Source organism: Bufo bufo, chromosome 10 (genome assembly GCF_905171765.1).
Source record: "Bufo bufo chromosome 10, aBufBuf1.1, whole genome shotgun sequence".
Lineage (NCBI taxonomy): Eukaryota > Metazoa > Chordata > Amphibia > Anura > Bufonidae > Bufo > Bufo bufo.
The window spans coordinates 129,217,292-129,234,323 of NC_053398.1; the positions used below are offsets into that span (position 1 = coordinate 129,217,292).

The window sequence follows — 17,032 nt, forward strand, 5'->3', positions numbered from 1 at the left end:
GAATGTCCACTTTGAGTGAAACTTTGTTAATGTAATAGGACCATTGATCCTGGCTTCATCCAGCTATCCTTTTTGTGAATATTTGAGGAAGAACTCCAGCAGAAAGACAATTAGTTGACTGGAGGACCCGGGGACAGTTTTCTCCTCAGATGAATCTGCTGAGTAATAGCATAAACAACACTCAAAGATATATATCAACGTAAATGTCTGCTTTGCCGGATCCCTTCCGATGCTAGGGCCTGAACAATCAGCTGTAATTAATGGGACAGGAAGTGTTTAGTTCCCCAGCAGCGCCACCGCAGGGCAAATTAAGTATTACACAGTTGTCATTGAAATCACAGATGTTTGGGTCCTCCTGAGTGCAACAAGTTCTTCTGATTTCATAGCCCCTTGGGTTGTTATGCAGATTTAGTCTTTCACGTCCCTATCGGTGTTGGAGTTCAATGCGCTGGATATGGATCTAGGAGCGGTCCATCTCCCACCATCTCCCATAGCAATAACCATTTAGCCAACCAATACGGGCATATTAATGATAGTTGTCGTACATCCGTTTAGCTGGTGTAACTGAGGTAGATAAGAAGCTGTCATACAAGCGTCGGCCTGCCTTAAATTGAGCTAGACCACGTAACTGCTATGGGGGCCGGCGCTGAACTCCAACAAAAAAAGCATTGTATTTTCATTCAGCCGCCACTAGGGGAACCTCGATGCAAAGACATTATGTCATCCATCTTCCATTCCAGTAAATGGTAACTGTATAAATTCCTATGCACTGAGCTCCCTCTACTGGTGGCAGCCAAGCTCTGTAATGTATTTACACCAGTTGTCTGCTATACATACATTGAGAAATATGTGGGGTCATTGATCAAATTAGTGTAAAGTAGAACTGGCTTAGTTGCCGATAGCAACCAATCAGATTCCACCTTTCATTTTCCAAAGGAGCTGTGAAAAATGTAAGGTGGAATCTGATTGGTTGACATGCGCAACTAAGCCAGTTCTACTTTACACCAGTTTGATAAATCTCCCCTGTGGTGGTCAGAAAAAGCACAATTTTTATGAAGAAGCTGTTCCACTTTTTCCAAGATAGAAGTCGAGTAAAGTAGAGAGCGACTTTTTTTTGGGGATGGGATGGTCACATGCATACCGGAAAACTGGGTGAAGCTGGGGCGGGCCCATACTATGGTTTGCTATGGGCCCAATGAGATCTCTGTAAGGCTACTTTCACGCTAGCCCACTCGTGGCGCTGGAAGTCCGCTCCGGCCCCATTCACTTTAATGGGGACGGGTGGGAGACGCGGCAGCAGCACAACAAACATGCCGAGAGGCGGCCGGACAAAAACCGCAGCTCAACAAAAAAAAAGTCGCTCTTCACTTCACTTGCTTTACTTGACTTCTATGTTGGAATAAGTGGAACAGGTGCTTCATAAAAAGGTACATACAAGACGACGTGCAATAACGGGGATATAATGAATTGCTATATTACTATTGTAAAATATATTAAATAGAATAAATCCAGTAGAGGTGACCAGTTTACTGTTGAGATAGGGACCCCGACTTTATGTTGTCAGGATAGGACTATTGAAGGCATTCACTAAAGTACCATGGAGAAAGGAAACAATCGGTCCCGTTCTGCAAAGAACCCCTTTAAGCAATGGCTGGTTTTGCCACCAGTGGATTCCAGCTTTATGGTCCATTGCCCAGAATAAGGGCTCATGCACACGGCCATATGTATTTTGCGGTCCACAAAACACAGATCCTCAAAAAAGACGGATGACGTTATTTAACGGAACGGAACATTACTATCTTTGTCTGTAACGTGGACAATAATAGGACATGTTCTATTTTCCGCAAAAAAAAACTGAACGGACACGGAAAGAAAATACGTTTGTGTGCATGAGCCCTAAGCGACATAATCACTGAGCATCACCTCTCACGATAGACTATAAAACCTTTTAGAACTGGTCTCTCGTGCGTCCCTCACGTGCAAATGTTCGCTGCTGGTTCGAGTCCTTGGTCTTTGTCGCTCTTTGTTTAGTCTATAGTCCAGACAACGTGTAGATCACAATCCGCCATCTTCTCTTTGTAGATCTTATCAAAGCGTTCATTCTGCTCATCTGTCAGGTGGTTCTTCCAGTCTCCGACTATCCCTGCCGGACCGGAAAACAGCGTATAGTGAGGAGACATCCTTCTAGAAGGTGGCCTTACACACTAGATGAATGCATGTATGGGGGTGCCCCAACTGCAGATGTCAGTATGTGTAACGCCACATCTGCACCCTGCTACTGTCTCTAATGGGCTAGTGTCAGGTCATCTGTGTATTTATTCCAAGTCCTTTACAATGTGCATTTCTATGCTTGAAACTGTTAGGCCCCTTTCAGACGAGCGAGTTTTCCACGCAGGTGCCATGCGTGACGTGAACGCCTTGCACCCGCACTGAATCCTGACCCATTCATTTCTATGGGGCTGTGCACATGAGCGGTGATTTTCACACATCAGTTCTGTGTTGCGTTAAAAAAAATCACAGCATGTTCTATATTCTGCGTTTTTCACGCTGCCCTTGCCCCATAGAAGTGAATGGGGCTGCGTGAATAACTGTTTTTCACTGATGGTTGCTAGGAGATGTTGTTTGTAAACCTACCGTTTTTCACGCACGTGAAAAACGCATAAAAACACATTGCACCCGCGTGGAGAAAAATGAACAACTGAACGCAATCGCAGACAAAACTGACTGAACTTGCTTGCAAAATGGTGCGAGTTTCACTGAACGCACCCTGAACGCATCCGGAGCCAATCCGTCACGCTCGTGTGAAGAGAGGCCTTATTGTTCATGGAATTTACCTGGTTCACCAGAGGTGGCAGCAACCATGGCAGAGCTACAGTGGAGGGGAGGAGACTAGTGAGTTAGGGTTAGTCTAGTTTACCCCCTTTCATGTGCCCATGCCAAGCCTTGCCTAAGCCAGCCAGAGCACCTTCAGCTCTCCTGGATGTGGAGGCCACAGCTTGGAGCCTCTGAAGCCATCAGGAAAAGTTCCCTGGATTAAGCAGAGTCAGACTACAGAAGGAAAGTGCAGCAGACAGCTAAAGCAAAGTTATTCAGTCAGCCTGTCAGCACAGCAGAGCCAGAAAGCAAACGATGCAGCAGAGTTGAGTGTGTTCGCCTGCCAGAGTTAATGCTCAAGCCTGCTGGGAACCAAGACAAAGCCTGAAGCTCTTGAAGAAACGTTTATTTAACCCCTTAAGGACTCAGCCCTATTTCACCCTAAGGACTTGGCCATATTTAGCAAATCTGACAAGTGCTGATAACTTTAAAATGCTTTGACTTATCCAGGCCATTCTGAGACTGTTTTTTTCGTCACATATTGTACTTCATGACACTGGTAAAATGAAGTAAAAAAAAATCATTTTTATTTATAAAAAAATACCCAAATTTACCAAAATCTTATCAAATTTCCAAGTTTCAATTTCTCTACTTCTATAATACATAGTAATACCTCCAAAAATAGTTATTACTTTACATTCCCCATATGTCTACTTCATGTTTGGATCATTTTGGGAATGATATTTTATTTTTTGGGGATGTTACAAGGCTTAGAAGTTTAGTAGCAAATCTTGAAATTTTTCAGAAATTTTAAAAAATCTTTTTTTTTGGGACCAGTTCAGGTCTGAAGTCACTTTGCGAGGCTTACATAATAGAAACCACCCAAAAATGACCCCATTCTATAAACTACACCCCTCAAGGTATTCAAAACTGATTTTACAAACTTTGTTAACCCTTTAGGTGTTCCACAAGAATTAATGGAAAATAGAGATACAATTTAAGAATTTCACTTTTTTGGCTGATTTTCCATTTTAATATTTTTTTTTCCAGTTACAAAGCAAGGGTTAACAGCCAATCCAAACTCAATATTTATGGCCCTGATTCTGTCGTTTACAGAAACACCCCATATGTGGTCGTAAACTGCTGTACGGGCACACGGCAGGGCGCAGAAGGAAAGGAATGCCATACGGTTTTTGGAAGGCAGGTCTTGGTTTTTTTGACACCATGTACCATTTGAAGCCCCCCTGATGCACCCCTAGAGTAGAAACTCAAAAAAAGTGGCCCCATTTTAGAAACTACGGGATAGGGTGGCAGTATTGTTGGTACTAGTTTAGGGTACATATGATTTTTGGTTGCTCTATATTACACTTTTTGTGAGGCAAGATAACAAGAAATGGCTGTTTTGGCACAGTTTTTATTTTTTGTTATTTACAACATTCATCTGACAGGTTAGATCATGTGATATTTTTATAGACCAGGTTGTCACGGATGCGGCGATACCTAATATGTATACTTTTTTTTTTCATTTATGTAAGTTTTACACAATGATTTCATTTTTGAAGCAAAAAAAAATCATGTTTTAGTGTCTCCATAGTCTGAGAGCCATAATTTTTTCAGTTTTTGGGCGATTACCTTGGGTAGGGTATGATTTTTGCGGGATGAGATGACTGTTTTATTGGCACTATTTTGGGGTGCGTGTGACTTTTTGATCACTTGCTATTACACTTTTTGTGATGTAAGGTGACAAAAAATGGTTTATTTAGCACAGTTTTTATTTAAATTTTTTTACGGTGTTCATCTGAGGGGTTAGGTCATGTGATATTTTTACTCATACAGCTTCCGGGGCCTGTGAGATTCAGGGGGCTGGATCTAAAAGGCTCTTCACCGGAAGGCAGCGTGATGCCTTCCTTAGACATCGCGCTGCCTTCCATGCCATCGGGTCCCCCCTACAGCCGCATGGGGACCCAATGGCACCGCCGCACAGCCGCCGCAAACGCAGGTAAAGCCGCAAAACGCGTTGTGACAGGATGCCCGCTGAATGATTTCAGCGGGCATCCTGTTCTGATTAACCCCTGCCACGCCGCAATCGCGGTTTAAACCCATGACGTACTGGTACGTCATGGGTCCTTAAGGATTCGGGAAACATGCCGTACCGGTACGTCATGCGTCCCTAAGGGGTTAAGTAAAGCTGTTATTGAACTTCATCACACGGCCTGGACTAAGTTTATTTTTTTTCAAATCCCTCAATTATTCACCCTATTTGCTTTGCTTCGGATGACAACACCTGGGATCCAGCGTATCCATGTAGGAGCACCGTTACACGTGCACAAAACATTAAGGGACATTATAGGCTACCCTACACCACTCTGGCATTCCTACACCTGGGTACCATCTACTACATCACTAAAAGGGGCCCTGTGTCCTTGTTGCTTCACTGCAACTGGCGTGACGAAAAACATTTACTTTAAGGGACCCCTGGCCATTGCCGTGCGTGGCATATGCCCAATCCTTTCTTATCACAGAGGTGTCTTGCAGGAGCTCATTGTCTGGTCCCCTTTGAGAACACATTCCTCCCAACCCAGCATACAAATGCATGCCCAGCTTCATGTATGTATATGGGGGGAATCGGGAGGAATATCTATCAAACGTACAGCTATCTAAGGCCAAGTTCACACTTCAGTTATTTCCATCAGTTATTGTGAGATAAAACCAATAGTGAAGCCTCCACAGAGATCAGGCGTAATGGAAAGATCTCCTGTTCTGTGTTTTTGGCTCACAATAACTGATGGAAATAACTGATCAAATAACTGAAGTGTGAACATGGCCTAAGGCAGTCATGGTGAACCTTTTACAGACTAAGGCCTCATGCACACGACCGTTGCTGTGTTCCGTTCCGCAAAATGGGGTTCCGTTGTTCCGTGATCCGTTTCCGTTTTTGTTTCCGTGTGTCCTCCTTTATTTTTGGAGGATCACCAGACATAAAGGAATGTAAAAAAAAGTCTAAGACAGGTTTGCCATGCAAATGATAGGAATAAAACGGACGCGGACGACAATCTTGTGTGCCTCCGCGTTTGACTTGAATGGGTCCGCGAACCGTTTTCTGCGGAAATAATAGGACAGGTTATATTTCTTTGACGGACTGGAACCACGGATCACGGACGCGGATGGCAAACGGTGCACTATCTGCATTTTCAACGGCTCCATAGAAATGAATGGGTCCGCACCTGAAACACTAAAAATCGGCGGAACGGACGCGGAAGCAAACAACGGTCGTGTGCATGAGGCCTTAGGCTGGATTAACACGTCCGCCCGTGTGATACCAGCCTGGATTTCTTCTGAGTGCAGGAGCGCACGGCGTCATTGGTTGCTATGACACTGTGCGCTTCCTGCTGCCGCCGCAGTACAGTAATACACTGGTAAAAATCATACGAGTGTATTACTGTACTGCGGCGGCAGCAGAAAGCGCATGGTGTCATAGCAACCAATGACGCCGTGCGCTCCTGCACTCAGAAGAAATCCAGGCCGGTATCACACGGGCAGTGTTCCACGGACGTGTGAATCCAGCCTAAACGCCCAAAACCCACTTATTTATCTCAAGGTGCCAACTACAGTCCACTATAGTATATCTTCCATGTACTTTATCATTTAGCTAATCCATATTGGTACACCATAGACTTATTCCAGGGTGCGGGTGCCCACAGAGAGGGCTCTGAGTGCCGCCTCTGGCACCGGTGCCATAGGTTCGCCACCACTGGCTTAAGGTGTATGGCCACCTTAAAGTGGTAGGCCCATAAAAAACATTCATCACCTACCCACAGGATATATGATCGCTGGGGGTCAGAATGCTGGGGCCCCCACAATCATGAAATCAGGGTTTACCAAAGTCCTCTGTTTGAATGCGACACTAGTGTGCACAGGGGACCCACTGGACGGACCCCACCGGTCAGACACTGAGGACTTATCTAATGGTGGGGAAACCTATGTAAGTGTAGTACTTACCTTTCCTCATGAACTTGCTCTGCTCATGGTCCATTATGTCCCGAGGTACAAGGCTGTAATTCACCATTACATTCTGACTCATGACGGCAAACCTGCAGTGTTCTTCTACCTTATCCACCTCCTCCGTGTACATGGGACAACCAAGGAAACCGCACAACTTCTTGATCGATCTTCTTAGGTCCTATCAAGAAACGGGACAAACCTCATCATTGCCGTTTTGCATCAAACTAGGATCTTACAGCCTTGTTCACACAGCGTCAGGCTTTTGGTGGCTTTTTTTTTTTGTTTTTTTTTTTAATAAAACAATCCACCTTGTGTGACCAGTAACGGCCCAATGAGACAATGCAGTCAGAACTCAGAATCACCAAGGATGAGGGTGTAAGTTTTGTCATGGGCACAAAGCCATCAAAGTCCTCCTCTCTCATGTGGACGTGGTTCCGTGGTCGATCACTCGGTGCACTTACCTTTTGCATATCTTCATATGTGATATAAAATATGTCCAGGTTCTTTTTTTGACCGTACCAGCCTTTTGTGTGGTCGAACCACGAACCGTAATACACTAAAAGACACAAAAGACGCATTTACTCGCAATAAACACGAAAGGCACAAAGTCATACGCCTGCCAAACATGGCTTTTTTGGTGCTCTGCCCCTTTTCTAGGCAGGCCCCAGCCTTTATGTGTTGCCTCACGCCCCCACAGATGGGCACCTGGGCTGCATCTAATGTGGAACCACATATGATCAGAGCTCATGGACGGTTGTGTCCGAGAGAAAGCCGCCCTCCAACAGTAGAGCGGAAGATATGGGCCAACTTTCCTCTTTTTTCGTCCGAATCCTCCCAAATCTTCTGAAAGAGTTGGCAAGTGTGTATTACTTCTAACAATATTGTATTAAATTGGCAAATTTGAGGCGCGATAACCTCAACACAGGAAATGCCCCAAATTTGAACGTGTCTTTTTTAAAGGCAATGTCACCAGCGACCTCCCTATCCAACTGTTTGCAGAGACACAGAGCCGTGGTTCACCTGAATAAGGCTGCTCTGTTCCCCAGTTATGATATTATTTGTTACTATGAAAATTAGTCCTTTGGTGCAATGAGGGCGTCACCGTTGCTCTTGCTGCTCCCAAGCTCCACTGCTCCTCTCTGTGGACAGCCCCTCCTTGGCTGTTTTACCACTGCCTGGCCTTGTCAATCAGAGCAGCCAGGGAGGGGTTGGCCATAGAAAGAAGTGGAGCTTGCGTGCAGCAAGAGCAACGGTGACGCCCTCATTGCACCAAAGGTCCTCTTTTTAGTTGTACTCATCTGGCCTATCTTTCCAAGACTCCTGTACGGCAAACCTGCCCAGTTATGGCACTGGGTGTTGAGACACTGCCTAAACAAATTTACATTACACAGCCGCCCTCCCTCCATCTCACCTTTGCCTTCCAGGAAGAGTTCTAGGAATTCAGGAAACGATTGAGAGTCTGGCATGAATTTGGCCATCTTATGGAAATAATAAAAGGACACGGCCACGTCTTTGGGATTCCTCATTACGTAGATGACCTGAATAGAAAAGAAAATCCCTTATTATCAGCTTCCTCCACATACACATTCTGTATATGCTGCACTGTAACTAAGCTGCAATACCTCACACAGCCATGGACAAGAGTGGCGCTGTTTTAAGGAGAAAGCAGCCTTTATTTTTTTCATTTTTTAAAATACAAATTTCTACTTTGCCATCACAAATGAATATAATTTCTTGATTCTCCCATTTTATAAAGATAAATTCCGTTCAACCGTTTTGTATTATATCTGTTCCAGGAAAAGCTGGGTCCAATCAAGGCGGTTCATTACAGGTCTAATATGCTCAGACATGCCAACACTGTTTTTGGCAGGGCAATCCCCAGAAGAAGGCTGAAACAAGGATTCTGGTTTGGAGTTGTTCCTCAGGGGCGGAGCTTCTATGCCCCAGTCGTAATCATTTAGCCATTGGTAAGCATGGCTGCATGCTGCTTTGTTGTCTCTCATCACCTAATAATAATATAGGGATTCTTGGTCGCATATTGAGTTAGATTTGGCATTCAAAGCTGGGTGATGGCACCTAAGGGAGCAACTACTCACCCAACTTTCCCAGAAACAGATAGGAAACTGATGAAAAAAAAAAAAAAGTACGGTATGTACTAGAGGAACTATGAGGCTGCATATAGCACAGGAAAGTAACGGTGACACCCAGGAGATAACACTTTGCAGAAGTCTGACATCTATTCATAGAGTTGGGTTTTTACATGTAATGTCAGAGGATAAAAGCGATAGGACTTGACTATTTCTCCAATGTATCCAAAATAAAACAAAATGGAAGCAGATGGGTAGTGCCAACAATATCAGATTGGTGGGAGTCTTATTCCTGATACCCCCGCCGATCAGCTGTTTGAAGAGGCTGTGACCTCCTCACAGCTTACCAAGCACAGCGCCATACCGTGTATAGTGGCCGTGCTTGGTATCGCAGCGCAGGCCCTATAACTGTTTGATAAGAATTTAGCTATAAGGCCCAGGGGAGTAGCTATAGGGGAAGCGGCTGCTTTGCGGTCCAAACTCAGAAGGGGCCCACCCAGGAGGAGGACAAAAATATTTTATTGTCAGGGCCCCCTCAACAGTATAATACAATGATATTATATACAGGCACTGTAGGAAGCGGTTAGAGCAGCTGCCTGGTCTGAGAGAATGATCTTGACTACCTACAGGAGTGGGGGTTGCAAAGAAGTTGCTGGGGGAAGGGCCCATTCAAAAATTTGCTGTGGGGCCCAGTCATTTCCAGTTACACCACTGATAAGGCCTCTTTGACACGTCAGTGAACAGACTTGTGCTGCCCGTGGTCTCCACGGACCGCTCACATACCCATTGACTTTAATGTTTGTAGTCACACGGGTCGTGGTGACACCACGGAAGCATGTCCTATTTCGTTCGGCCTCACGTGTATTGTTTGGCCCATGGTTTTCACAGAATGTTGGTAGGAGATGCTCTGGAAATTAATTTCCAGCCTACCAGTGTCCATGGAATACGGATGACACACGGAGGGCAAGAAAATGGACACATAGACCAAACGCGGATCCTTCACAGACATCTTCACAGATGAACCACTGACCATCTTGTCGCGGATGTCATCACGGACATGTGAACGAGGCCTAATGAATGTTTTATGAGCAGGCATGAGCTCAGAGATGAGGGCTACACATCGAGCCATCAGAGCAGCTTCCTGACGGATTCACTGTAGAGCAGAAGTCAATGGTCTGCAGACAGAGAGAGAGAAAGCCGCAGAACAAAAACTGTTGAAAATTTTTAATTTTTAAAAATGTTTTTTAGCCCAATTTGAGTAAAATGCAATGATATAAAAAAAATTGACCCTGAAGGTATTTATTGCCTTTAAGAATAAATTCAATAGTAATAAGGCACAGGTAAGGCTTTGCCTGTACACCCAAAGAGAAGGAGTGACTGCAAACCGATCAAACGTGGCCATGTGAGATGGGTCAAAAAGGCCCACGGGAATACCCGTGCATCAGGGAAGAGGTTGATATACTGCCATGAGGTCACCAGAGCCACCGTGATGATGTGACAGTTGTATACTGAATTCTATAGAAGTCTTGATGCACCATTTGAAGAGATGAGCCCAACCACCAACCTCCCTTGTGGACGGTCAGAACCTAAGGGTACTGCCACACATTCAGGTTTTTATTGTGCAGTTTTTGAAGCCCAAAAAATTTTTAAGCTGTTTTTGCTGCATCAAAAAAATGGGAACGTGTTGCAGCACCCTTATAATACATAGACGTTTTAGTTGTTGCAGCTACTTGGTGTGCCTGCACCATAGAATCCTACCTTTGTTTTAGACTTTTGCAGGGCTGGAGCTAGTATATTGCTCGGAAGATGAGTAGTGATGAATCTGGGGCCTTCGTCATCTTTTAGGGTATCCTTAAAGTAGGTGTGTTCCAACCACGGAGCGCGCATCCAGTTAGGTACGGCGGTAGCTATCTCTGGATCCCCTTGGCTATAGATAAGAGTCAGGATCTCTTGCATCCATGTGGTCCCTATAAGATGGCACAATGTGATATATCAGTAGAGGACTCTAAGGATCCATTCACATGTCCGCAATTTCGTTCCGCATTTTGCGGAACGGAATTGCGGACCCATTCATTTATATGGGGCAGCACGATGTGATACGGAATTGCGGACCCGCACTTCCGCATCCAGAATTCCGTTCCCCAAAAAAATAGAACATGTCCTATTCTTGTCCGCAATTGCGGACAAGAATAGGCATATTCTATTAGTGCCGGCAATGTGCGGTCCGCAAAATGCGGAACGCACATTGCCGCTGTCCGTGTTTTGCGGATCCGTGGATCCGCAAAACACACACGGATGTGTGAATGGACCCTAAAAGGTATCCACCAGACATACAGACCAGAGATTAGTCCATGAGGACTGGGAGCTCCCTTTTTTCTAATCCCGGACAATGCCTTTAAAAGGAACCTGTCTCTACTATACTGAGTGACAGACCCACTGATTATTGGCCTAGAACTCAATACTTTTATTCAGTACTGAGAAGGTGAACCTTCTCAAATCATATTCTACATTTTCAAACCAGAACCTGGATCTGAATATTTTTGGAATTGTATGTAATTAAAAATGTTGTAAAGCCAGTGAGCTGTTCAATAAAATGTATCCGTATAGCGCCACCTGCTGTTTGTTCTTTCCCTTATTTTTTGTCCCTCTTACGGAGCTGGTCGCACGTGCTCAGTTTAAATCTTCAACTGTTACCAGCCTTATGCTACTATATGAAGTTATATATTGCCGTATACAGCTATACACTGTTATCTACTACCATACTCTGTTATATACTGCTGTATACTGCTATATACTACTATATGCTGTTATATACTTCTATATACTATTATACACTGCTGTATTTTGCTATATGCTGTTATATACTTCTATATACTATTATACACTGCTGTATTTTGCTATATGCTGTTATATACTGACATATACTACTATTTGCCATTATATACTGTTATATACTGCTGTATTTTGCTATATGCTGTTATATACTGCTGTATACTATTATACGCTATTATGTACTGCTGTAAACTACTATACACTGTTATATACTGCTGTATACTGCTATATGCTGTTATATACTGCTGTATACTATTATACTCTGTTATATATGTAACGCCCCAGAGTGGCATTACCACTTTTTACACCCCTCTACTATCTCTTATGGCTGATTTAATGTCATCATGTGTATTTATTTCCAGGTCCTGCATATTGTGTAAATCTGTAACTGTTAAAGTGTAATGTGTCTGGTTTACCAGCAGATGGCGGCAGTTATGGCAGACTTAGTTTGCATAGAAGGGAACCTTCTATCCATTCTAGCACTCTCTAGAGAGGGAGGAGTTTTAGTTAGTGAGGAGCAGTTGAGAGTACCCCCTGTAAGGGGATGGGTGTGGAGCAGGCTCAAATCCCTCCTGGAGGAGTCCTGCTAAGACCAGCCAGCCGAAGACCATCAGTTCGGCTGGAACAAGAGAGAAAAGAGTAAAGAGCCTCATACAGCAAAGGAAAAGTTCGCTGGATAAAGATAAAGATATAAATAAAGATAAAGACTAAGTCAGACTACAGAAAGCCAAGTACAGCAGAAAGGAAAAGTTTCTATTCAATCCTGATAGCACAGCAGAGCTAAAGAGTGACAGATGTAGCAGAGCCGAATGTGTCTGCCTGCCAGAATTTAAGCCAAAGCCTGCTGGGGACCAAAGTACAGTTGGAAGATTGTTTCCTGATGAAAGTTTATTCAAGTAAAGCTGTTATCGACTTTAATACAAGTTTGGACTCCATTTCTTTCATCATCCCTTAATCCACTGTTCACCCCATTTGCACTGCTTCGGACGACCACTCCTGGGGTTCCAGGATATCCAGATAGGAGCACTGTGACACGTGCATAGCCACACTCAAAGGGACATTACAGGCTACCCTTAAACCACTCTGGCATTCCTACACCTGGGTACGACCATCACCATCTACTTAGGTGGACCCTGTCCCTCATTGCTGAAATGCAACTGGCGTCATAACAAAAAACTCTTATTAAAAAAGGGACCCCCTGGCGCCCCTCTCTTATGGGGAGTCCGTCCATTGCATATACTGCTGTATACTACTATACACTGTGATATACCGCTGTGTATTGCTATACACTGTTATATACTCCTATATATTACTAGATGATGTTATATACTTTTGTATACTATTCTACACTGTTATATACTGCTATACGCTGTTATATACTGTTGTGTACTACTATACACTGTTACGTTCTTTGTGTGTGTGTATATATATACACACACACATCATGCAGGGCATTGCTTAGGAAGTATTACCGCTACTGGGGGTTAGTTCTGCAGTGTAATAATAAGGGACTTTGCATAGCACAGCGGGTACAGTACTGGGAGTAGCAGCAGGATGATAGAAAAGTGAGGAATCTAAGATGTCTGTGCGAAAAGCTTTGCAGACACGAGATGCGGCTGAAAGAAATCATCATGGCGGTCTGGACCGAATGGAGAAGAAGAAAGAGAATGTCTACATCAGAGGAGACGTCACTGGATGTAAGAGGCATGTAGTGCTGTACTCTCCTGTATGTAATGTCCATAAACAGCAGGGCTAAGAGGAGTTAGAATGAGAAGTGGCCCAGTGGAAGGATCGGGGGAGGGGGGGGGGCATTTCAATCTTGGGCAGCAGAAAGGCTATAGGTGCGCCCCTAGTTCCTTCCCCTACATTACTGTGTCTGACGCTCTCGGTTTACATTATTGCACCGCTAACCGAGAGCATTTTTCAGTAATAACCTTATAAAAGGGAATTGTCAGTTAAGCATTTCCCTAATATTTTCTGCAGCCAAAAGCAGTTGTCATACTGTCTGTACGAGCACACGCTGACCAGTAAGGGTTAAACACCAATACGCCTACTATATACACAGCCTCCTTCATCGAGAGCCGACTTCACTCCAGCGACTGCAGTGTTCACAATTTCCATGTCAGATTTCTGAACACTAAGACTGACCCTTGAGAACTAAGATAAAACTTATAGTTTGCTGAGACTTGTGGTTCCACAGCAGTCACAGAAACTGCGATTTATTTTTTCCCCCTACCCGGCAAGTCTACACTTTGAGATCAGAAAATTTGAAACTTAAATACATAAAGGGAATCAACAAGGTAAAAGAGGAGAGAATATTTAAAAGAAGAAAAACTTCTACAAGAGGACATCGTTTTACATTAGAGGGGCAAAGGTTTAAAAGTAATATCGGGAAGTATTACTTTACTGAGAGAGTAGTGGATGCATGGAATAGCCTTCCTGCAGAAGTGGTAGCTGCAAATACAGTGGAGGAGTTTAAGCATGCATGGGATAGGCATAAGGCCATCCTTCATATAAGATAGGGCCAGGGGCTATCCATAGTACTCAGTATATTGGGCAGACTAGATGGACACATTCTATGTTTCTAAAATCACCTAACCTGCAATTCCCTCATTCCGTGTCTCTGTCTCTATTCCTGGTATGCCATGAGTGGACATAGCAGAGGGCCCCTGAGCAAGAACAGTATGTGTGGCCCCTGCTGCTTTACGGAGAATATATGAAGAGTGAGGGGCTCCTCATAGTGCTCCTCGCCCCTTACTAGGACTTCAAAATCCTTTACTTATTTTAGGCCATGGAAACTTTGGAGCTTTTTTTTTTTGTATGGGACCCCTTGCCTATAGGGCCCCGATACAGCTGCATCAATGGTATATCCGCCCCGGGGGTATACCATCCATTAGTGATTGTATAACTCCAAAAATATGATTAGATATGCCCTGATCACCTGCTCATATATGCATTGAGAACACTTAAAGGGGTAGTCCAACTTCATATAGTCCCCCCCCCCCACCCAGCAGGACATACTTTCCTGCTCCCCGACGCTCAGTCCTGGCTCTGTGGGTCCACCCCGTCTTTGCTGCACTTCGGTCCTTGCATGTAAACTTTCGGCATGGACGGGGACACTTCCACCGCTGCAGTTAATCAGTGGCCACTGCAGCGACGTATTCCCAAGCGGAAAGACGTCACTGCCACCACTGGATGCACAGGTGTCCCCGTTCATGCTGGATGTTTACAGGCGCAGTCAAGACAGTGGTGAACCCACGGAGCTGCAGCCGAGCGTAAGAGAACAGGTATGGCTGGTTGGGGGGGTATTTAAAAAAATCTATATGAAGTTGGACAACCCCTTTAAGTGACAACCTGTATTCTGCCTATGCTACAGCCAATACAGGCTGCCATAAAACAGCCTATGTATGTGCAACGGGCACCTCACCCCAGGGCCCTCTATGTAACGAACACGTCCCAGGTGTAGGAATTGCCGAGTGGTATAGTGCGGCCTAAAATGTCTCTTTATGTGTGTCATGGTGCTCCTACCTGGATACGGCTGGACTCTGAAGCAGGCTTTGGCTCCGAAGCAATAAATATGGGGAATAATTGAGGGATGTGAAAGAAAGATTGAGTCCAGACCTTGTAGGTAGTTGAACAGCAGTTTTACTTGAATAAACGTTTATCAGACAGCTTTGTCTTGGTCCCAGCAGGCTTTAGCATTAAACTGGCAGGCAAACTCCACTCTGCTATATCATTCTTTCTGAATCTGCTGTACTGAAAGGCTTGCTGTATAACTCAGCTTCTTCGGTATGCTGCACTCTCTCTCTGTAGTCTGAATCTAGGTTATACCAGGGAATTTTCCTCCTGGCTCCTGAGGCTTCAAGCTGTGGCCTCCCTGGCCTCACCCTGGGGTGTTACATATGCAGACAGCAGTGCCGTAGCTAGGCTTTCTTCACCCGGGCAAAGATTCAGTGCCCAGTCCTCCGTCTAAAATACCCTGGACAAGGCAGATTGGTTAGTCCAGGGATTCCCAACCTGCGGCCCTCCAGCTGTTGCAAAACTACAAACCTCAGTCAGGGGTGCACCTAGCCTTTCAGCTGCCTGAGGTGAAAACTGAACCCCCCCCCCCCCATGCCAATTTTTTAACCTAACCCCTTTACCACAATGAAAGCGCTCATTGCCCATGGTCCTTCTGCTGCTCCCCTCTTGCCCCTACCTGGTGATCGCCTCACCTGGCCTCATTGGTGGTGCACCCCTGCCCCCAGTGTGCGTAGACAGCCTACAGCTATTAGGGCATGCTGGGAGTTGTAGTTTTGCAACAGCTGGAGGACTAGCTCCCGGCCCCTCCTCACCTGCTCCCCGCTAGATTCTTATCTTAGAAGCCTATTGTGGAACTACTACTTATGCAATTGTCCCCGATAGGTAAAAGCCTGCCATTCCTACCTGACTTGGGGTATGTAACGATCACCATGTCTCCTTCCCTGAACTGGAATTCCTGGGCGTACCGCAGGGACTCTGGGGTGTGAAGATGCCCCGGCAGTTGAATCCCAGCAAATTCTTCGGTCACGTCCATCCTGTCCATAGCGACTGGTGGAGGAGAAGCAAGGTTTAAATAGGAAACGCATGTCCACCTTCCTGTTGTGGATTAGGTCACAGATGTTTGCTTTTTTTTTTTAACTTCCTACCTCGGAAGCTTCCTATGAAATCTCAATGTCTTGTCAGCTTCCTTTCACCAGTTTTGAGCAACTTCTCCTCTGTTTGGGGCGGTCGTGATCTCGCCTCTCTGTGTCATAGTTGAACGGCTGCCAAGATCTTTGTGTAGGGACCTGGCAAATGTATGCATAGGGGGGGGGAAGTGCCTCCAAAATTCTAAGTGCTCTACTGTAAGATGTTTGTAGTATACGGGAGTTGTAATACCCGTTACTACCAAAGGTCACTTGGTGTGCTGTCGTCCCTCCTAATTAATGGAAGTTGCTTTATGTCAGTTTTATAAAATGTAATGTAATGTGTGTATTTTCCTGTCACTGAAACTTGCACTTACAGGCCTGCTAGGGGTGTCATTCCTACTTCTAGTCCATAGAGGGAGCTAGGGAGCCCTAGTTTATATAAGGCCAGACCAGGAAGTGCAGGGGAGACGGAGTCTAGTATCTGTAATCTACAGTTGGAGATTAGACTATGTCTGAGACAAGTCCAGGCCTGAAGCCTGCTGTTCAGGAGAAGATTCCCTCCTGAATACCCATATGCAGAAGCAGGAACATCTTAGCCTAAGGGCCTGAGGAACCTTTCAGAAGCTAGGAGAGACTGAGGCAAAGATC

The 17,032-nt window shown here is 44.9% G+C and overlaps 1 protein-coding gene across 1 annotated transcript; it reads right to left on the reverse strand.

The window, feature by feature from the left end:
* Positions 1-909: 909 nt before the first annotated feature.
* LOC120981123 (sulfotransferase 2B1-like) lies at positions 910-16,488 on the reverse strand. Its single transcript, XM_040410622.1, has 7 exons — positions 16,403-16,488; positions 16,161-16,304; positions 10,662-10,870; positions 8,228-8,354; positions 7,278-7,372; positions 6,814-6,994; positions 910-2,143 (listed from the first exon to the last, which is right to left on the reverse strand). Exons 2-7 carry the CDS (start codon positions 16,297-16,299, stop codon positions 2,028-2,030), a joined length of 867 nt encoding a protein of 288 aa, XP_040266556.1. The 5' UTR covers positions 16,300-16,304; positions 16,403-16,488; the 3' UTR covers positions 910-2,027.
* Positions 16,489-17,032: the final 544 nt, after the last annotated feature.

Bases quoted from the DNA above. Each gene is read 5' to 3' on its own strand.
- LOC120981123 (XM_040410622.1), bottom strand. From the start codon at position 16,299: ATGGACAGGATGGACGTGACCGAAGAATTTGCTGGGATTCAACTGCCG. The intron at 7,373-8,227 runs GTGAGATGGAGG...TGTGTCTTTTAG, and splicing joins ACTCTTCCTGGAAGGCAAAG to TGTATTACGGTTCGTGGTTC. The intron at 6,995-7,277 runs GTAAGTGCACCG...GTTTCTTGATAG, and splicing joins CATATGAAGATATGCAAAAG to GACCTAAGAAGATCGATCAA.